Source organism: Lissotriton helveticus, chromosome 8 (genome assembly GCF_964261635.1).
Source record: "Lissotriton helveticus chromosome 8, aLisHel1.1, whole genome shotgun sequence".
In the NCBI taxonomy this organism is placed as follows: domain Eukaryota; kingdom Metazoa; phylum Chordata; class Amphibia; order Caudata; family Salamandridae; genus Lissotriton; species Lissotriton helveticus.
The window spans coordinates 1,651,823,520-1,651,846,296 of NC_136069.1; the positions used below are offsets into that span (position 1 = coordinate 1,651,823,520).

Here is a 22,777-nt window from a genome sequence, read left to right on the forward strand (position 1 = left end):
TGCGTGCCTGTTCTTTCTGATCTTTGACTTTCTTGTACCCTTGTGCAGAGCTTCGCCTTTGGATCCACTTTCTCCTCCGACTCCTTGTGTGCTCTGGGGTGACTCTTTACATAACATTCTATTTACTTTAGCTACCCGGTCACCAGTTCTTGCCAGCGTTCTTTACAGCCACTGGTAACAACAAACACTTCCATTTGTTCAGTCATCTTCCTCACTTAAACTAGAATATATTTGATCAGAGACTACAGACAATCCAGGATGCAATATAATCAACACAGAAGCTTCATTCTTGCATCCCAACAACCCATTTCTAGATTCTTCCTAAAACTGTATCCAACTCTTTTTTGGTAAAGATTTCCTTCAACGACTTATGGTCAATCCTCACTGTAAAATCCCCACCTGACGCAACATTCCTAAATTTGTTGCCTGCCCAACTGAGTACCAATGCCTCCTTTCTAATAACATAGTAATCGAGAAATGCTGAAAAAGTGGCTTTTTTCACACTAACTTATTCTTTCTCTCTCTTACTGCGATGATCGAGCTCCACGACGTTTGGGGAGATGAGCGCTTTTGAAAACTTAAAAAAATAATAATAAATAAATGAAGCGGTCTGTTGGCGAGACCTAAATAATGTTTCCTCTTTCAGACAGTAAATACAGGGATGGTGTGCTGCTGTTCTTTACAGGCTGCCATTCTTGCATTCACACCAATCACTGATGGTAACAAAATGTGACCTAATTATTATTCATTAGGTACATTATTTTGCCACCATATGCAAATGGGCAGTGTGCGATGCAACCTATTTCTTCATAGATCTCACTGCATTTTACATCCACATTTGTAAAACATTGGGGGTGCAATTTGCACCACCCCACCCCCGTTATTTGATTTGGAATAGTACACCAGGCACGTAATGATTAAATCACAGCCTTTTTTGTAGAAATAGACCTGCTGCTTTCAGGTTAACAAGCTTCATCGCACTGCACACCTCTAGCTAAGATTCCATTCAGAGACAATTATCAAACACTGGTGTCCTCCTTGCATGTTTACAGCAACACCGGTGCAGCCTCTGTTGTCACTATTCAGTATGGGCAGTCTTCACTAGAACCAGTAGGGCAGCTCAATAAGTTAATGGACCCTTTACTGACATGTACATGTTATGAAACCCAGAAGCGTCGGCTGATTATCATCAGCATTCTAGGTGCTTGGAACTATCCTGCGAATGGCAAGTCTGTGCTACCTCACCACGTTTTACCCACTGGATTGTTAATGAATTGGCTCCTTTTTTACTGTATGTTTAAACAAATACAATCTTTTCCATTTGGATATGTACTAACACAGGTCTAACTGTAGTTCTGTGCTTATACTCTTATGTTCTTTTGGTAGGGACCCATGTCTCTTGTAATAGACTGTAGAGCCCCAAGCATATCTGTTGGTGCTCTGCAGAACATCCTTAAGTATACATGCAGGTGGGCTGTGGAGCTCCAAATGTACACCTTGTAGTGGGCTGTGGAGATCCACAAGTACAAAGAGAATGGGCTATGAATCTAAACAAGAAACCAGAATGGGCCATAGAGCCTGACAGGTACACCAGAGAATGGTTGCAGAGCCCCAACAAGTGCTCCTGATGATGGCACCGCTGAGGGTCGGCTTTAGAGCAGCACAAGGTAGAGGGTGGGCTTAAGAGCAGCACAGGTATAGCACAAGGTAGAGGGTGGGCTTAAGAGCAGCACAGTATACCACAAGGTAGAGGGTGGGCTTTAGAGCACCACAGGTGTGCCACAAGGTGGGCTTTAGAGCAGCCTAGTATAGCACAAGGTAGAGGGTGGGCTTTAGAGCAGCACAGGTATACCACAAGGTAAAGGGTGGGCTTTAGAGCAGCACAGGTATACCACAAGGTAGAGGGTGGGCTTTAGAGCAACACAGGTATAGCACAAGGTAGAGGTGGGCTGTAGAGCACCACAGGTATAGCACAAGGTAGAAAGTGGGCTGTAGAGTACCACAGGTATACCACAAGGTAGAAGGTGGGCTTTAGAGCAACATAGGTAAACCACAAGGTAGAGGTGGGCTGTAGAGCACCACAGGTATAGCACAAGGTAGAAAGTGGGCTGTAGAGTACCACAGGTATACCACAAGGTAGAGGGTGGGCTTTAGAGCAGCACGGGTATACCCACAAGGTAGAGGGTGGGCTTTAGAGCAACATAGGTATACCACAAGGTAGAGGTGGGCTGTAGAGCACCACAGGTAGTGCACAAGGTAGAAAGTGGGCTATAGAGCACCACAGGCGTACCACAAGGTAGAGGGTGGGCATTAGAGCAACATAGGTATACCACAAGGGAGAGGGTGGGCTTTAGAGCAGCACAGGTATACCCACAAGGTAGAGGGTGGGTTTATGATTCAAATCGGATTTTAACTAAGCGGCTGTTTCATCCCAGGAGAATTATACAATCTCTCTCTCCCCCCCACCCTCTGTCAGAAGGGGGAGGAGGGACAGCCCCCGGTAAGCACTCTGTTATTGCATTGCGTTCTTGTAGCTGGCTAATGTGCTTGGACATTTCATCCCAGCACCTGCGAACAGAGGGACAGCAGCGTGTGACCATGAATGGCTCGTTAGACTAGCCAGTGGTCTCCACTTCCTCCAGCGTGGAGGGAGCGAGAAGGGAGAATGAGGCCAGAAATACCATCATGCAAGTGGGGAGTATTACTGAATGAGGCATGAAAACACTGACCACACAGAAGCAGAAGGACAGTGATACCCTACACTAATTGTTTATGTACGTGACTGAACATAAAGGCAAGGCCAAGCCTATGCCAGGCCAGCCCCTTAGGAGACATGGCTGCCAGGACCAGCCAAAAAGTATCAATATAATAAATACTACATCACCAACACTCAAAGGCCAAGCATGAGGACACGTTGCTCTTCCTTAATTATATGGTGTTATCATGACAGCTCTCCCATTCCAGTGGAGAAGGTGTCATTGTGAACTCAGCACTTGGCTTTCCCACTTAGTGCTGTCACTTCCGGTGTAACCCTAGACCTGGCCAGCAGGTGTCCCCCTTACAAGAGAACGCGGCTTTCCCTCACCCAAGAGCGCCTATGTCAACAATTAGCCCCGCAGGGATATGCCATTGTAGACCGTTGCACTACGGAATATTGCGGATGCAGGAAATCCCCGACCCTGTTCCACTGCGGTTATTCTGGGGAACAGCCAGAAAGTAATGCTGACAGTAAGTATTTAATTTGTAAAAATATTTTGGGGCACTCTCCAAGAACATCCCTAAGGATCCTTTCCTTCAATTTAAAACTCAACATTGACTGTGCTTTCAGCAGCATATTGTAACATAAAAAGCATCAGAACATCTTACGAATATGTTCATAATTGTACCACCAAAAGATCTAGAACAATAAAGCAAAGTTCCACTGTGACTATTACCCGAGAGCGTCCCAATAGTCGCGTGCCGAGCCAGGTATCACAGTATGGGCGAAGATGTGTAACTTGAACAAGCAGAGTTAACTCCAGGGTTAAACACTGATAACCAATGAACACAGCCTGTTCCCCATGAGCTCGATCGCCTACTCCCCTATCATTTAGAACACTATATTTGACCAGGTAGGAGACTGTCATATATGAGATCTCTGCAATCTATAGTCTCGGAGGCAGAGCCTATGATAGTGAACAAAATCAATGTCGGTTTAAAAAACATTCTAGAGATAAACTACCTATTTGTAACAAGCCAACAAGTAATAGCGAAATGAGATCAAAAAGTATGTCTAAGAGTACTCATTAAATTGCACTCCTACCTGTTGTCACACTGGTGTAAGTGAATAATAGAGTAAACATACTAAATGGTTTATGCTTCCAATATTGTCTATTTATTGCTTTTGCTATAAATGTTTTAACACCAAAAAGGAGCAAACTATAAGTAACGAGCAGTGTTAAACAGAAAACGTACATATATTTTAGAACAACACTTCCTCATTCTTAGTCCTCTAGACAGTTCTGCAGCGGTTTCAGTGGTCACAGTGGCAATTCCTCATTTTAAGTCCTCTAGACACTGCTACAAGCCTCTACTCTGGTCGTGTCGGAAAACTCTCACATTTTAAGTCCTCTAGACATTGCTGCTAGCTACTTCTCTGGTCCTGTCAGTAACTCCCCCATTCTAAATCCTCTAGGCAGTGCTGCAGCTGCATTTTTGGTCCTGTCAGTAATTCCTCGTTCTAAGTCCTCTAGACAGCGATGCTACCTGCTTCTCTGGTCTCATCGGTAATTCCTCATTCTAAGTCTTCTACACAGTGCTGCTAGCTGCTTCTCTTGTACCAGTGGTAATTCATCATTCTAAGTCCTCCAGGCAGTGCTGTGTCTCTATTCTTACATCCTTTACACTCCAACCAAAACACACTGAGAAAAGACATTCACATTAACAATGCCAATAGCTCTAACTCTGACAAATGTGAGACCTATTGCATTGCAAATGCTTGTTACTGTAACATGTCTCCATGTACCCTCTCTGTTATGTACAGGACAAATCCCGGTGTGTCTTGGCACATTGTACCAGGACAATACTGAACCCAGCAGAGGATGTACTCTTCACCACCGCGGGCTCCGGACTCACGCCTGTGCATGTGGCCGCCATGAGAGACGACGACAGCGGGAAAGTCCTGGCCTGTGCAGCCGCAGAGAACGACAACAACATGGACCATCTGAGAAACCTTTGCAAGGACATGGGAGTGAGCAGTGAGTTCCTTCACCTCCACCTCCACCTTATTTAGGGGACTACACAACTAACCCTCAACCCACACAGGGCAGATGGGAGGTCTGAGGGTTGTGGGACCGGACAGGCTCTCAACCTTCATTACGCAGAACCGAGGGGGCGGGGGGGGGCTTGGCTGGTGTTGGACACATTTGAAGAACCTACCCTTGCTCCCCGTAGAAGCACTCAGTGACATCCTTGCGGTGGGCACCAATCAGGAAGGGTAATTATATATTTCATGCAGTGCTAGTGCTTAATTTGAGCTGGCGGTTTACGGTGCTTGGCACTAGCACTTAATAGTCCGCACAGACGCTTGTGACAGTCTGCCTCATGGTGGCGCTTTCTGTTTAATTTAGAGATAACCACAACAGTTGTTTATTGATAATTAAATATACATTAACAATGACTAATACCTGCCACCCAAGCCATTTGTATAACTTTGAGGGCCTGAAATGGTCTTATTTATCAAACTGTCAGAGTGTGACTGTACTTGTGTTGCTACTGGCATTGGCAGAACTTGCAGTGCTCCTGATGAGAGCTCTCCCACACTTAATACAGTATAGTGATCACCATGGCTACAAGTGCCCACACCGTGACTACTGATGCAGCTCTGTGGAGAATTCCTCAGATTCACAAGTCCTACACTTCGAGATGGCCCCTGACCAGAGTTCAAGTCTCAGTCTAGAGACTGTAGGCAATACAGAAATACACTAGTCCCCCAAAGATAAGACTGGAGCCCTTCTGAAAGCAGCTTAAATACATGAATGGATCTATCTGAAGGCTATGCCAATTGGAAGGAATAAGCAGGGTGCTGAGGTGAAGGAACCCAGGACTTCAGGAAGGAACCCAGGACTTCAGGAAGGAACCCAGGACTTCAGGAAGGAACCCAGGACATCAGGAAGGAACCCAGGACTTCAGAAAGGAACCAAGGACTTCAGGAAGGAATCCAGAACGTTGCAAATGAACCCAGGACTTTGCAAAGGAACACAGGACTTCGCAAAGGAACCCAGGACTTCGCAAAAGAACCCAGGACTTCAGGAAGGAACCCAGGACATCACCTTTAATGAAATACACAAAACTACCTGTTTCACTTTCTCTCTAGATTCTACACGCACCCATAAGTCTCTGCCATCGAAGTAACAGTCACATGCATCAGTTCTCTTTCTTGAAGTGCTCCGGTGGTAGTGCAGGTTCAGCAACGCTTTGCCTTCCTGGCGAGTCACTACTCTCTGCTGCTCCAACCCTACCATCTACGTGTTGTGTTCAAGAATCATCTGAGAATTTAGAACTGAGACCCTACAACCCAAACCCCTTCCTTTCTCATAATAGAAGCTCTGAATGTAATGGGGCTCGTTCCTTGACTCGTGATGTTTTCAGTTGGGAACCTGTCAGGTAAAGGACGTCAGGTGATCGGGGGAAGTCACATGGTTTCCAAATGTCACTCTTCATTAAGACTCACTCGCCATGATTCATCGGGTCATCCTTACATCTATAATGTGTCAGGTGTCAAGGGCAGCTGCACCAGTTCCTCAAATCATTCTCCTTTTCAGTTATGGAGGAGTCTCTGTTTCCCATGGTTTGCCAAAATAGGGCATCTCGTCCCACTGGTTTTGAATCTTAAACAGCAGAGAAGGTGTGCAGCTGTCAGGTGATTTAGAAACCATTTGCTGATTCACTTGCTCATTTTCTACCTTAATCTGTGACTTAGCACACTGGAGTAGGTATGTGGAAAACACATTTTGAAGTCAACCATTTTTTTTATCCCTAGAAGTGACATTCATCCCTGCAAATTTCCTGGATTTGCAGCCGGCGGACCCCCGGCTCCAGCGAGTACGAGTGATTGCGTTGACAATGGTGGGCTCAGCTTCCAGTTTGGTTGATCCCACAGATTTTCTGCTCACTGAAAGCGAAGGTAGGTCCTCTTATAAGTTTAGGTGCAAGAAAGATTTCTGAGTAGCATGTGCTCTTATTTGCGGATCATGCCAGCCACCTTAGAGGTCCACACTTATCAATCCTTGGAACTGGCTGTCAGCAACATCCGAAAAAAAGATGTACAACAGGAATACGTCAAGACCCCAAAGGACCTGGCTTTTTAGGGCTCGGGCCTACGTCACACGAAGTGGGGCGGGGCTTCTGAGCTCTAATGTTATAAAAAAAAAAAAGTTCAGAAAGGGCTGTGGGCTGCCGCATTCCAGAAAGCGCGCGGTTTTTGCGTGTGGTATTCTGCCATGTGAATGGTAATTGGTCCACCCAAGGCTGTGTTTAAGTAAGGCAGCACGCCATAGGGCTTTGGAATTTTTGCAATGTCCACTTCCTGCATAAAGTGTTCGGACACGCGCAGAAGAATACATAAATCCTCAATTACCAGCTGTCCGAGGTGCCGGTAATTGAAGGCAGATGGTGCTGGGAGCGTGTGCACTGATGTGTTTCTTTTCCCTTTCGATCTGTGTGCGCGCCGGCAAACCCGCGCCTGCTCTTTGACTGAGGTAGGCTAAACAAGCATTGGCAAAGCAAATAGGACTCTCCTATACAAAATCTGTTGGTTTTGTCAGGGATATGTTTAGCCATGTTGTACAGCAGCCTGGCTGCTATGCAGCACAGCTGAAAGTAAAAAAACAAACAAAGTGCTTTGATAAGCACTCGTGCCCACTCACCCGAACTCAAACTTTTAATGTCAAAATAGAAGATCACTTTAATTTACTGCCCTCATAACAGACCCCTTGCAGTAGCTCTCGTTGTCCTCTTACCAGATCCCTTGCATCTTCCCAGCTATTGCCAGATTCCTCACTCGCTCCCTGTCTCGTCATCATGACTCACTCTCTCCACCCTTTCATAAAAAAACACTCCACCTCGCTTTCCTCTCACTGGGAGCCTCACATTTACTCTCACAGTCCGGTTACCAGATTCCTACTGCCGTTGTACCGGATCACTCATTGTACTATCATTCAGTGTCCTATCATTAGAGACTTGCTTCAGGCAGAGTAGGGAGGGCAGAGTAGGGAGGGCAGAGTAGTGAGGGCAGAGTAGTGAGGGCAGAGTAGTGAGGGCAGAGTAGTGAGGGCAGAGTAGTGAGGGCAGAGTAGTGAGGGCAGAGTAGGGAGTGCAGAGTAGGGAGTGCAGAGTAGGGAGTGCAGAGTAGGGAGTGCAGAGTAGGGAGGGCAGAGTAGTGGGGGCAGAGTAGTGGGGGCAGAGTAGTGAGGGCAGAGGGCCGAGTAGTGAGGGCAGAGTAGGGAGGGCAGAGTAGGGAGGGCAGAGTAGTGAGGGCAGAGTAGGGAGGGCAGAGTAGGGAGGGCAGAGTAGGGAGGGCAGAGTAGGGAGGGCAGAGTAGGGAGGGCTGAGTAGGGAGGGCAGAGTAGGGAGGGCAGAGTAGGGAGGGCAGAGTAGGGAGAGGAGAAGTGAGTAGTGAGTAGAGTAGTGAGTAGAGTAGTGAGTAGAGTAGTGAGTAGAGTAGTGAGTAGAGTAGTGAGTAGTGAGTAGAGTAGTGAGTAGTGAGTAGAGTAGTGAGTAGAGTAGTGAGTAGTGAGTAGTGAGTAGAGTAGTGAGTAGTGAGTAGAGTAGTGAGTAGTGAGTAGAGTAGTGAGTAGTGAGTAGTGAGTAGTGAGTAGTGAGTTGAGTAGTGAGTAGAGTAGTGAGTAGTGAGTAGAGTAGTGAGTAGTGAGTAGAGTAGTGAGTAGAGTAGTGAGTAGTGAGTAGTGAGTAGAGTAGTGAGTAGAGTAGTGAGTAGAGTAGTGAGTAGAGTATAGAGTAGTGAGTAGAGTAGTGAGTAGTGAGTAGAGTAGTGAGTAGAGTAGTGAGTAGAGTAGTGAGTAGAGTAGTGAGTAGAGTAGTGAGTAGTGAGTAGTGAGTAGTGAGTAGAGTAGTGAGTAGTGAGTAGTGAGTAGAGTAGTGAGTAGAGTAGTGAGTGCAGAGTAGTGAGTAGTGAGTAGAGTAGTGAGTGCAGAGTAGTGAGTAGTGCGTAGAGTAGTGAGTAGTGAGTAGAGTAGTGAGTAGTGAGTGCAGAGTAGTGAGTAGAGTAGTGAGTAGAGTAGTGAGTAGTGAGTAGTGAGTAGAGTAGTGAGTAGTGAGTGCAGAGTAGTGAGTGCAGAGTAGTGAGTAGTGAGTGCAGAGTAGTGAGTAGAGTAGTGAGTAGAGTAGTGAGTAGTGAGTAGTGAGTGCAGAGTAGTGAGTAGAGTAGTGAGTAGAGTAGTGAGTAGTGAGTGCAGAGTAGTGAGTAGAGTAGTGAGTAGAGTAGTGAGTAGTGAGTAGAGTAGTGAGTAGAGTAGTGAGTAGAGTAGTGAGTAGAGTAGTGAGTAGTGAGTAGTGAGTAGTGAGTAGAGTAGTGAGTAGTGAGTAGTGAGTAGAGTAGTGAGTAGAGTAGTGAGTGCAGAGTAGTGAGTAGTGAGTAGAGTAGTGAGTGCAGAGTAGTGAGTAGTGCGTAGAGTAGTGAGTAGTGAGTAGAGTAGTGAGTAGTGAGTGCAGAGTAGTGAGTAGAGTAGTGAGTAGAGTAGTGAGTAGTGAGTAGTGAGTAGAGTAGTGAGTAGTGAGTGCAGAGTAGTGAGTGCAGAGTAGTGAGTAGTGAGTGCAGAGTAGTGAGTAGAGTAGTGAGTAGTGAGTAGTGAGTGCAGAGTAGTGAGTGCAGAGTAGTGAGTAGTTAGTGCAGAGTAGTGAGTAGTGAGTAGAGTAGTGAGTAGAGTAGTGAGTAGAGTAGTGAGTAGAGTAGTGAGTAGAGTAGTGAGTAGTGAGTAGTGAGTAGAGTAGTGAGTAGAGTAGTGAGTAGTGAGTGCAGAGTAGTGAGTGCAGAGTAGTGAGTAGTGAGTGCAGAGTAGTGAGTAGAGTAGTGAGTAGAGTAGTGAGTAGTGAGTAGTGAGTGCAGAGTAGTGAGTGCAGAGTAGTGAGTAGTTAGTGCAGAGTAGTGAGTAGAGTAGTGAGTAGAGTAGTGAGTAGTGAGTAGTGAGTAGAGTAGTGAGTAGTGAGTGCAGAGTAGTGAGTAGTGAGTAGAGTAGTGAGTAGTGAGTGCAGAGTAGTGAGTAGTGAGTAGAGTAGTGAGTAGTGAGTGCAGAGTAGTGAGTAGTGAGTAGAGTAGTGAGTGCAGAGTAGTGAGTAGTGAGTGCAGAGTAGTGAGTAGAGTAGTGAGTAGTTAGTGCAGAGTAGTGAGTAGAGTAGTGAGTAGTGAGTAGAGTAGTGAGTAGTGAGTGCAGAGTAGTGAGTAGTGAGTGCAGAGTAGTGAGTAGAGTAGTGAGTAGTGAGTGCTTAGTGCAGAGTAGTGAGTAGAGTAGTGAGTAGAGTAGTGAGTAGAGTAGTGAGTAGTGAGTGCAGAGTAGTGAGTAGTGAGTAGAGTAGTGAGTAGTGAGTGCAGAGTAGTGAGTAGTGAGTAGAGTAGTGAGTAGAGTAGTGAGTAGAGTAGTGAGTAGTGAGTAGAGTAGTGAGTAGTGAGTAGAGTAGTGAGTAGAGTAGTGAGTAGAGTAGTGAGCAGTGAGTAGAGTAGTGAGTAGTGAGTGCAGAGTAGTGAGTAGTGAGTAGTGAGTAGAGTAGTGAGTAGTGAGTAGAGTAGTGAGTAGAGTAGTGAGTAGAGCAGTGAGTAGAGCAGTGAGTAGAGCAGTGAGTAGAGTAGTGAGTAGTGAGTGCAGAGTAGTGAGTAGAGTAGTGAGTAGAGTAGTGAGTAGAGTAGTGAGTAGAGTAGTGAGTAGTGAGTGCAGAGTAGTGAGTAGTGAGTGCAGAGTAGTGAGTAGTGAGTGCAGAGTAGTGAGTAGAGTAGTGAGTAGAGTAGTGAGTAGAGTAGTGAGTAGAGTAGTGAGTAGTGAGTGCAGAGTAGTGAGTAGTGAGTAGAGTAGTGAGTAGAGTAGTGAGTAGAGTAGTGAGTAGTGAGTGCAGAGTAGTGAGTAGAGTAGTGAGTAGTGAGTGCAGAGTAGTGAGTAGTGAGTGCAGAGTAGTGAGTAGAGTAGTGAGTAGTTAGTGCAGAGTAGTGAGTAGAGTAGTGAGTAGTGAGTGCAGAGTAGTGAGTAGTGAGTGCAGAGTAGTGAGTAGAGTAGTGAGTGCAGAGTAGTGAGTAGTGAGTGCAGAGTAGTGAGTAGTGAGTATAGTAGTGAGTAGAGTAGTGAGTAGTGAGTGCAGAGTAGTGAGTAGAGTAGTGAGTAGAGTAGTGAGTAGAGTAGTGAGTAGAGTAGTGAGTAGTGAGTAGAGTAGTGAGTAGAGTAGTGAGTAGTGAGTGCAGAGTAGTGAGTAGTGAGTGCAGAGTAGTGAGTAGAGTAGTGAGTAGAGTAGTGAGTAGAGTAGTGAGTAGTGAGTGCAGAGTAGTGAGTAGTGAGTGCAGAGTAGTGAGTAGTGAGTAGAGTAGTGAGTGCAGAGTAGTGAGTAGTGAGTGCAGAGTAGTGAGTAGAGTAGTGAGTAGAGTAGTGAGTAGTTAGTGCAGAGTAGTGAGTGGAGTAGTGAGTAGTGAGTAGTGAGTAGTGAGTGCAGAGTAGTGAGTAGTGAGTGCAGAGTAGTGAGTGCAGAGTAGTGAGTAGTGAGTAGAGTAGTGAGTAGAGTAGTGAGTAGAGTAGTGAGTAGAGTAGTGAGTAGTGAGTGCAGAGTAGTGAGTAGAGTAGTGAGTAGAGTAGTGAGTAGGGAGTAGTGAGTGCAGAGTAGTGAGTAGTGAGTGCAGAGTAGTGAGTAGAGTAGTGAGTAGAGTAGTGAGTAGTTAGTGCAGAGTAGTGAGTAGAGTAGTGAGTAGTGAGTAGAGTAGGGAGTAGTGAGTAGAGTAGTGAGTAGAGTAGTGAGTAGAGTAGTGAGTAGAGTAGTGAGTGCAGAGTAGTGACTAGAGTAGTGAGTAGAGTAGTGAGTAGAGTAGTGAGTAGAGCAGTGAGTAGTGAGTAGTGAGTAGTGAGTGCAGAGTAGTGAGTAGTGAGTGCAGAGTAGTGAGTAGTGAGTGCAGAGTAGTGAGTAGAGTAGTGAGTAGTTAGTGCAGAGTAGTGAGTAGAGTAGTGAGTAGTGAGTAGAGTAGTGAGTAGTGAGTAGAGTAGTGAGTAGAGTAGTGAGTAGTGAGTGCAGAGTAGTGAGTAGTGAGTGCAGAGTAGTGAGTAGTGAGTAGAGTAGTGAGTAGTGAGTGCAGAGTAGTGAGTAGTGAGTAGAGTAGTGAGTGCAGAGTAGTGAGTAGTGAGTGCAGAGTAGTGAGTAGTGAGTAGAGTAGTGAGTAGAGTAGTGAGTAGAGTAGTGAGTAGAGTAGTGAGTAGAGTAGTGAGTAGTGAGTGCAGAGTAGTGAGTAGAGTAGTGAGTAGAGTAGTGAGTAGTGAGTGCAGAGTAGTGAGTAGTGAGTAGAGTAGTGAGTAGAGTAGTGAGTAGTGAGTGCAGAGTAGTGAGTAGTGAGTAGTGAGTGCAGAGTAGTGAGTAGTGAGTAGAGTAGTGAGTAGAGTAGTGAGTAGAGTAGTGAGTGCAGAGTAGTGAGTGCAGAGTAGTGAGTAGAGTAGTGAGTAGTGAGTAGAGTAGTGAGTAGAGTAGTGAGTAGAGTAGTGAGTAGTGAGTGCAGAGTAGTGAGTAGTGAGTGCAGAGTAGTGAGTAGTGAGTAGAGTAGAGTAGTGAGTAGGACATCACAGGCAGCAGCTGTGCAAGCTTCTTACACTCACAAAGAGACCACAGGCAGCTGAGTTGCAAGCTTCTCCCACTCACAAGAAGGACATCACAAACAGCATCGGTGGAAGCTTCTCACACTCACAAGAAGGACATCACAAACAGCAGCGGTGCAAGCTTCTCACACTCACAAGGAGACCACAGGCAGCTGAGGTGCAAGCTTCTCCCACTCACAAGAAGGACATCACAAGCAGCAGCGGTGCAAGCTTCTCACACTCACAAGAACGACATCACAGGCAACAGCAGTGCAAGCTTCTTACACTCACAAGGAGACCACAGGCAGCTGAGGTGCAAGCTTCTCCCACTCACAAGAAGGACATCACAAGCAGCAGCGGTGCAAGCTTCCCTCACACACTCACAGCAGGTACTGTGCCAAGGCAGCAGCAGCAACAGAGCAAGAGTCCCTTATAAAGAACAGGCACAGCACAGAGATGCACAATGCAATCTTCTCATACTCACAGGCAGCAGCTGTGCAAGCTTCTCACACTCACAAGAACGACATCACAGGCAGCAGCAGTGCAAGCTTCTTACACTCACAAGAAGGACATCACAGGCAGCAGAGGTGCAAGCTTCTTACACTCACAAGGAGACCACAGGCAGCAGAGGTGCAAGCTTCTCACTCTCACAAAAAGGACAACACAGGCAGTAACGGTGCAATATTCTCACACTCACAAGGAGATCACTGGCAGTACACACCACATGAACACACTCCATAACACATAGCAACAATACATTGGCATTTACAATGCCATTAGCTCAAACTCAAATAAATCCGAGCCCGATTGCATTTCTAATGCTTGTTGAACAGGTTACAGTAAGCCAATCATGATATTTTCTCTAACATAATTTCTCTCTTCTCGTTACTCTGACTTGTGTTTTGCAAGCTCACAGCACTTTCCTGGTGCGATAACCTATTAAACTTGATTCTGATCCTATAGCGCTTTGTGTTAAGACAAATTGTTGATCATAAGCGTGAAATACAATATGGAAAGAATAACTGCATAGCAAAACCTGTAGCATTACACTTCTTGACGTCATATCTTGCTTGTTTCAGTTTTAGACAGTGGTCTTCGAACATTTTACCAGCCAAGTCGACCATTCTAGGCTGCAAACATCATACTATTTTCTCACATCTGTTTTGTGAATTGTTAAATATCATGAGCACACAAAAACATTGGGGTAGTACGGGGAAAATTGCTTGATTACAACAAGCATTGACAATGCCAACAGGTCTGGCTTTAAATGAATGTTGTTTGGTAATGTGAAGTGTTACTAATAGATAGCATGGAAATGGACATGTATATGTATGGAAGCAAAGAACTGCAGAATAATATTGGTACAGGTTAAAAAGTTCGGTGACAGTAACACTGTTTAGCCAGACCCAAACATCCATGTAGGTTCATGACTGCCTTCATCCCACCTGTGCTGTTGCTGGAGAAAGACAACATAATACATTATCTAGTTATCTAAGACACTTTTACAGCATTACAAGATCATGTGAGTGTCCCTGAACGTTCAACCTCAGCCAGCTGGATGAATAAAAGGATCACATCTGTAGTAGACAGCAAGCAATTTTCTTTTAAGGAAGTACATAACATCTGCCCAATCAAAGCATATACTCCTGGCTCCCAACATGTGGGCAGAGCCAAAGTCCCTCTCTAATGATGCTCACAAAATTGTCTGGCAACAGCTGTGTTGTCAAGCCAGACCATATAAAAACAGAAGGCAAAATCTGACATTCAGTGGGGCTTTTGAAATGATCATGTGTGCAGTGGAGCTCATTGCACACACACCAATTAAAGTAGAAACAGAAGGGACCTTGTTAATAACGCTAAATTTACTGTTGATTTCTCAACACTGTTGCACTCCAATTAACCCCTCCCACGCTTGTGACGGAACCGTTCCGTCACGCCCCTCGGGTGGGCTGTGCTGGTGACGGAACGGTTCCGTCATGGCCCGGCGTTCTATTGAGCGGGCGGGATCGTGACGGAACCGTTCCGTCACAAGCACAGCTCACCCGAGGGGCGTGACTGAGCAGTTCAGTCACCAGCGCGGGAGCTCCGCGCGGCCCCCCCCCGCCCCTTAGCACTGCGGCGGAATAGCCGCCGCAGTGAAAGGGTTAAATGACCAAGTGCAGTGGCCCCAAGATAGCAGTGATAAACATTAACTTGTACCAGTAACGTGAGTGACCACTGATTCCCCTAGGGCCTCAAGAACAGGCCTAACAGTGGTGGTGGTGGTCATGCAGCTCTTATTACTAAACTCCAATCTCAACCTGTACCCAACAACAGTAATAAGTCAAACATTTACACATGCTACTCTCAAAATGGTAGATGAGCTGTGGGTAGAAGCTGAGCTTAGGGAGATGTCTGTTCTGGGAAGAACAAGTACTAGCTCATAGCTCCTACCTTGAGCCCCTGACCTGAAAGGAAGGATAGTTGTGACCCTGGAGCTGGCACTACTACAGAGTTCACTGATGAAAGGGGCCTCACAGCTACTGCCCACTTCATGCTTTTCTTGTTTAGAAGAGGCTTAAGTGTTGGGGCTTAAGCACCTGGAACCAGACTCCCTTGATGGGAAGGATATAATACAGAAAAAGCAGGACAGTTTGATCTGGGCACTAGGTTAATTCAGCAGAAGAAGGAAAAGGGAGAAGGAGTAAGATTGAGCTCAGTAGGAGACTCAAAGGGTAAAATAGAGAAAGGCAGAGTATTGGAGAAAGAAAGACTGGTACTAGCAAAACAAATAGGGGCCGCTGACATCAAGGTGGGAGTAGGAAAGAGCAAGCTATGCCCAAAGATGCTAGATTGCTCGGTCATTCCTGTGAGAAGTTTGCCTGATATATGATGCTCACTAGTTCTAGTGATCACCTTGTATCAGTCCAAACAACCCTTATGGTGATTGGTTGTAAAGTCAACCGTATAGACCAGCTATCCTAGTAGCGTGGACAAAAGCAGTCTTTTGGGCTAATCTCTTTTGGCATGTGAAGCCAGCTGTTTTACCATAGCATAACCCCTTGAATACCAAATGAAAGGACACCACACAAGTTGTTATGAAAATAAACAATCTATTTATTAATAACAACACCTCTGAACTCTTTATGAGATCAGAGGGCTAAGCACATGACAATACTAAAAAGGAAATACGAGTTCGCACAATATTTACACGTGTGCCTTAGGGGCACGACAAACCATATACTCAAAACAATGGAATGCGAGGAAAGAAAGTACTGTAAGGAGATCCAGAGGCTGGAGGATCGCTGGGACTACGCTACGAACTAGGTAAGTATGGAGCAGGAGGCCCACGGGACTCACATGCAGAGTGGAAACTCTCACGCGGGATGCGTACCAACGTCTATGGATGCAACAGTTTACAAAGTTACGGATTCCGGACGAACCCGGCTGGATGGAGGGAAAACAACAGTGGACCTGAACACTAGGATAGTGTACACAGACTTCAGTACCTAGAAGCTTTAGTTACCTAACCCACAGGCTGCGGGTGCATAGGGCTGAAGTAGTGTCGGGTTTGCTGCGTTGATCCCGGTGATGCCTGAAACAAGAAGTTGCTGGCAGGCAGCCAGATGGAGGAGTGCGGTGGTTCCAAGGATGGAACTAGGAAGATGGAAGTCTTGAAAAGGAAGGGGACAGAGTCTTGGTCACTAGCCAGTGACGGTGCTGGAACCAGGAGGGAACCAGGAGCTGTCGCCGAGTTCAGGTGAAGGAGGGGTCGCTTCTCTCTGTAGCTGCGAGGACCAGGAGCTGCTCTTCACGACCAGGCTGGAGGCACGAGCTGTCCCACTTAGTCTGCTGCTGTTGACGGTGTCGGATCGTCGATCTGGACAACAGGCCTTGGCTAATGCAAGCCACGCGGTGGAACAAAGATGGCGTCTTGTGTGGATCAGGAGGGTCCGGGGTGCTTCTCCTTTACAAGGAAGCAAGGGCCAGTCTGGGGGACCAGACTAGCAGAGTCGAATTCTTTGGGTCGTCATCTCAGAGGTCACTAGCCAGCCGGCAAGTGACCAGACAACAGGACAAGCAGCAACCAGGCAAAAGGGCCCCACGCAGATCACGTGGATGCTGGGGGGGCTGGTCTTTGGTGCAGGAGCTGCGTCGGTGTAGGGCTTCTCAAACCCTGATGCACTTACACGAGGGTCACTCGGGGGTCGTGCTGGAAGCGCTGTGCAGGTTTCTTCAAGATGGCCGTCTCCACGTTGCTCGTCGCACCCACGGGTCTCAGCTGTGCTGTGGATGTGGGTAGAGGTCAGTGAGGTCTGGAGGTCCGGGTCTTGTCGAGCTGGGTCGTCGGATTCCTGGAAGGAAGGACTTTGCAGCAAACCGCACAGAAGCTTGATGGTGCCTGCGAAGCAGGATGGTCACTCCCTGACCATAGGGGAGATTCTTCATTCTTCTGATGATCAGGAGGTCGAAGGTGAAGAGTTCTTCGTGGAAGTTGTCAAGAGTAATCTAATTTGGAATGGGACCAGCTCCTACCTTTATCCAGCTAAAGGGGGCTGCACTACGACTAGGTCCCTCCCCTGGGACCAGGAAGGGGGGTGGTTACACACCCTATCCTTTGTCCAGTTTCCCGCCAGAGCTGGGGCTGGAGTGCTCCAGCAACTGGTTGGAACCGGTGTATGCACAGGGCACCTTGTGTGCCCCAGGCATGTCTCATTCCTTTCAGCCGGGCCCTACCTAATACACAAAATCCTGTCTGGGGTGGTGCTAGCACCTCCCAAGGCAGGAAACCCTTTGTCCAAGCCACCCTCACAGGAAGGACTCCCAGCAGCAGGAGGTCAGACTTGTGTCTGTGGTGGCAGCATCCATTTTGTGATGCTGAGGCTCGAGTTAACTTTAACCGGGGTTTATAGTTACATTCATGTCGTGTCCCTCTAGAAGGGTGGAATGCTACCCCCGTCGCCAGAATTGGCGAGGGGGTAGTATTCCAAATCGTATGACACCTTACTCGACATGTTTTGATAATGTTATACCAGAGTTAGCATTTAACCGTGAGGTTTATAATGCACTTAAGAGTATATGGTATAGCGTTATCATGGAACAGCTATTAGGACTTGGTTCCGCAAGCTGCAAACGGGCTCAGCTCATGCCAGAGCACCATCTCACATAATTCCATGCACTCTGCCTTCAGGATTGATAAGGCCTGCCATAGGAGTGACTGATAGGAATGTATGTGTCCATTTTAGGTTTAGATATAGGGAACTATATCTAAAGCAAAGGGTGATTACACCACCTTGCCCCAGCTGTCGTGCAGCCAGTTGTGTCAGATTTAGATGGCCAGCCAGGGGTGGCAAAATACATGCTTCAGCCCCTGGTAGGCCCTGGGTACACCTATGCCCTGGATACCTAAGGTATACTGTACAGGGACTGACAAGGTGGCCCAGTACCAATTGGTAAATGCACCTAATGTACATGCTTGTCAATTTAGAGAGAGAACAGCTAGGCTGTGGGTCTGATTAGCAGGCCCACAGCCAGGGAAAGTCGTAAACCAGTGAAGCAAAAAGCAAAAATCTGGGGTGGCCATGGGATTGCAGACCCCACTCTCCTACATAACCCCCCCCCAAACTTAGGGACATTAAACTAACCTTGACCAGGTGAGTCTTCTTGCTCTAAGTGGAAGTACCTGGAGAGACCATCTGCATTACCATGGTCAGTCCCTGGGCGGTGCTCGACTGTAAAGTTCATCCCCTGTAGGGAAATGGACCACCTAAGAAGTTTGGGGTTTTCACCCTTCATTTGATTTAGCCATAAGAGGGGCTTATGGTCGGTCTGAATCTTGAAGTGAGTACCAAACAAGTATGGCCTCAACTTCTTCAGGGCCCAAACCACAGCAAAGGCCTCCCTCTCAATAGATGACCAATGTTTCTCTCTAGGGGTCAGCCTTCTACTTATAAAAGCAATGGGCTGGTCATGACCATCAATCTTCAGCTGAGATAGAACAGCTCCCACACCGAACTCAGAAGCATCTGTTTGGACAATGAAAAGTTTGGAGTAGTCTGGACTCTTGAGAATAGGTGCAGTGCACATGGCCTGCTTTAGGTCATCGAATGCCTTCTGACAGCTAACTGTCCACTGAACTTTCTTTGGCATTTTCTTACTTGTCAGGTCATTAAGTGGTGTCACAATGGACCCATAATTTCTGACAAATTTCCTGTAATAACCAGACAGGCCCAAGAAAGCTCTGACCTGTGTCTGGGTGGTTGGAGGAGCCCAGTCCTTTATGGCCTGTATCTTGCTCTCCAGAGGTTGAACTTGGCCTCCACCTACGAGGTGGCCCAAGTATACAACTTGACTCTGCCCTATCTGGCACTTAGTAGCCTTGATAGTGAGGCCTGCCTTTTGCAGGGCCTCTAAAACTTTCCTCAGGTGGATCAGGTGATCCTCCCAGGTGGAGCTAAAGACAGCAATATCATCTAGATATGCTGCACAGAAGTCATCCAACCAACTGAGAACTTGGTTCACCAACCTTTGAAAAGTGGCAGGTGCATTTTTCAAACCAAAGGGCATCACCACAAATTGGTAATGACCTCCTGGGGTAGAAAATGCTGTCTTGGCCTTGGCATCCTCAGCTAACCTGATTTGCCAATAACCATCTGTTAGGTCAAATGTACTTAAGAAAGTTGCAGAAGCCAACTTATCTATCAGTTCATCTGCCCTAGGTATTGGATGGGCATCTGTCTTAGTGACAGCATTGAGACCCCTGTAGTCTACGCAAAACCTCATCTCTCTCTTACCATCCTGGGTGTGAGGTTTAGGCACTAGAACTACAGGACTAGCCCAAGGGCTCTCTGAGGGTTCAATGACTCCCAATTCCAACATCTTTTGTACTTCAGTTTTTATGCAGTCCCTGACGTGGTCAGGTTGCCTGTAGATTTTACTCTTTAATGGCAGACTGTCTCCAGTGTCCACCTCATGTGTGCACCAGTTTGTCTGACTGTGTGTCAGAGGAAACATTTGTCTGAAGGATTGAAGGACTTGCTTACAATCCTTTTGTTGATGCTCAGTGAGGCTGTCAGAAAATACCACACCATCTACTGACCCATCATCAGGGTTCTGAGTGAGCAGGTCTGGAAGAGGGTCACTCTCTTCCTCCTGTCCCTCATCTGTGGCCATGAGCAAGCCCATGTCCTCCCTGTCAACAAATGCTTTGAGCCTATTCACATGAAGTACTCTGTGAGGGCTCCTGGGAGTTCCCATGTCCACCAAGTAGGTGACTTCTCCCTTTTGTTCAATGATGATGTGGGGTCCAGACCATTTGTCTTGGAGAGCTGCTGGGGCCACTGGCTCCAACACCCACACCTTCTGTCCTGCATGGTAAACAGTTAGGACAGCCTTTTGGTCATGCCAAGCTTTTTGAAGTTCTTGGCTGGCCTCCAGGTTTTTACATGCCTTCTCCATGTACTCTGCCATCCTGGAGCGGAGACCAAGTACATAGTCCACTATGTCAAGTTTAGGCTTTTTGAGAGGTAACTCCCATCCTTCCTTCACAAGACATAGGGGTCCTCTTACAGGATGTCCAAACAAAAGCTCAAAAGGGCTGTAACCAACCCCCTTCTGTGGGACCTCTCTGTAAGCAAACAGAAGGCAGGGTAAAAGGATGTCCCATCTTACAGGATGTCCAAACAAAAGCTCAAAAGGGCTGTAACCAACCCCCTTCTGTGGGACCTCTCTGTAAGCAAACAGAAGGCAGGGTAAAAGGATGTCCCATCTTCGCCTAAGCTTTTCAGGTAACCCTTTTATCATCCCTTTGAGGGTCTTGTTGAATCTTTCAACAAGCCCATTGCATTGTGGGCGATAGGGTGTGGTGAATTTGTAATTCACACCACATTCCTTCCACATAGCAGTCAAGTATCCTGACATGAAGTTTGCACCTCTGTCAGAGATCACCTCCTTAAGGAACCCCACTCTGGAGAAAACTCCAACCAGGGCCCTTGCCACAACAGGAGCTGTAGTGGTTCTAAGGGGAATAGCTTCTGGATACCTGGTGGCATGATCCACTACCACCAGTATAAATCTGTGCCCAGATGCTGTTGGGGGGTCCATTGGTCCAACAATGTCAATCCCCACTCTCTCAAAGGGAACTCCCACCACAGGTAGTGGTATAAGGGGGGGCCTTTGTTGTGCCACCTGACTTGCCACTGGCTTGGCAGGTGATACATGAACGACAAACGTCCTTAGTGTCCTCAGACATATGAGGCCAGTGAAAGTGTGGGGCAAGCCTGTCCCAAGTCTTGTTCTGGCCTAAGTGACCTGCAAGGGGAATTTCATGGGCTAAGGTGAGAAGGAAACCTCTAAGAGACAAGGGGATGACCATCCTCCTGGTAGCACCAGGCTTGGGGTCTCTTGCCTCAGAGTATAGGAGTCCATCGTCCCAATATACCTTATGGGCACCTGTAGCATTCCCTGCAGCCTCAGCAGCAGCCTGCTGTCTGAGGGGTTCAAGAGATGGGCAGTCTAACTGTGCCTGCCTCAAGTCTGCCCTGGAAGGTCCCTCTGTCCCAAGAAACTCAACCTGTTCAGGCTCAAGCTCTTCTAGGACAGTCCCTTCTGGGGTCTTGGGGTCAGTCTCCTGAGAGAGCTGATCATCTACCTGAGGCAGGGGGGAAGAGTCAACCTTACCCCTACTGCTCTTTCTCTTGTTTAGTGTCTGGTCCATTCTTCCAGGATCCAGCACTAGTTCAGCTGGGCATTTCTTGGCCTGTGACCTAGTCACAGCAAGGACATGTGCTGACAAACCTAACATTTCCACATGAGTCCTATACTCCACATCTGACCATAAGGAGGATTCCAAATCATTGCCCAAAAGACAGTCCACTGGGAGGTCTGAACTAACAACAACCCTTTTGAGGCCATTTACCCCTCCCCAGGAGAAGTTAACAAGTGCCATACTATGGGAGGTAGTGGCATTGCTAGCATTGGTCACCAGGTAGTCTGATCCCAGTATTACCTGGTCAGGGTCCACAAAGTTTGGTGTCACCATAGTGACACTGGCACAAGTGTCCCTGTAGGCCTGAGCCATTTTTCTATTAATCAAAGGCGTCTGCCTGTACTTGCCCAGAGTACTGGGACTTATTGTAGGGGTCATATCCATGTCCCCAGTACAAACAAGATCAGCCTGAGTAGGTGCTCTGACTAAGTCAGAGCCCGCCTCAGTTCCCAGGGTTAACCCCACTATAGCCTTTAGGAGGATTACTACCACTACTAACTGTACTAGGGGGTGCAGATGCCTTAGGGGCAGTAGTGGTAGGAGTTGGGCCTTTCTTGGTGCACTCACTAAACCAGTGAGTATTACTTTTGCAGTATTGGCACCATGGTTTCTTCTGACCATTATTCTTCTGCTTTTGGGAAATCTGGGAATTCTGGGACCCACCCTCTTTAGATTGTTGGGGCCCTGTTGAAGACTTCTGGTCATTTTGCTTATTCTCATTACCCTTGGGATCTGCTTTCTTCTGGCCACCACCCTGGTTCTGGTTCTGCTGCTTGATCCTTGTCCTGACCCATCTGTCTGCCTTCTTTCCCAATTCTTGGGGAGAGGTCCGATCTGAGTCAATAAGGTGCTGATGCAACAACTGATTTTGACAATTACTTAAGATTTGTTCTCTCATAATTAGATTATACAATCCTGTGTAATCAGTAACTTTACTTCCCAGTAACCAGCCTTCAAAAGCCTTAGTGGCACAATCAACAAAGTCAGCCCAATCTTGAGACTGAATTTTCTGGGTGTCTCTGAACAGCAACCTGTACTGCTCAGTTGTTAAGCCAAACCCATCAATCAGTGTATTCTTCAACACTTCGTAATTGTTAGCATCCTCAGCTCTAGTAGTGAGGAGCTTATCTCTACCTTTACCTTCAAAGGAGAGCCACAATATAGCTGCACACTGACTCTGGGGAATGCACTGGACAGTGCAGGCCCTCTCCAAAGCAGTCATCCATTTGTGGATGTCATCCCCTTGTTTAAAGGGGGGCACTATTTTACTCAGGTGTCTAGTATCAAAACTCCTGTCTTTATCCTTAGAGATATTGCTGCCACCAGTGGGGACTATCCCACTTAACCGTTGCTCTCTAGAAAAGGCAAGCTTCTCTTTGGCAAGGGCAAGTTCTTCCCTCTGGATCCTCAGATTAGCTGGTCTCATCCTTGCTTCATGTTCTCTCCTCTGAGGGGAAGTCATTCTCCTCTGGGGGGGAAGTCATTCTCCTCTGAGCAGAGCCATGAGAGTGCACAGATCTATTGGAGTCCCTAGAATGAGACCTATCTCTTCTAACTCCAATGTTAGGCCTGCTTAGGGTCAGTACTGGGGGTCCCCCGATCCTTCCCTATGTAGGTCTAAGTTGGCCCTAGTAAGTCTGCTGACTAGCTCAGGACCATTGTCTGCCTCATCCCCAGAGACTTCCTCTTCTTCCTCCTCCTCTTCTACATCTACTGTGTCATG

General features: G+C 47.1%; 1 protein-coding gene across 1 annotated transcript in view; it reads left to right on the forward strand.

Moving 5' to 3' along the window:
• LOC144772119 (putative methyltransferase NSUN7) overlaps window positions 1-22,777 on the forward strand; it is a 107,373-nt gene that overhangs the window by 64,116 nt on the left and 20,480 nt on the right. Inside the window, exons 6-7 of the mRNA XM_078656286.1 lie at window positions 4,523-4,736; window positions 6,521-6,664. Of these exons, the coding sequence (XP_078512412.1) occupies window positions 4,523-4,736; window positions 6,521-6,664 (358 nt within the window). The remainder of the gene's footprint in view (window positions 1-4,522; window positions 4,737-6,520; window positions 6,665-22,777) is intronic.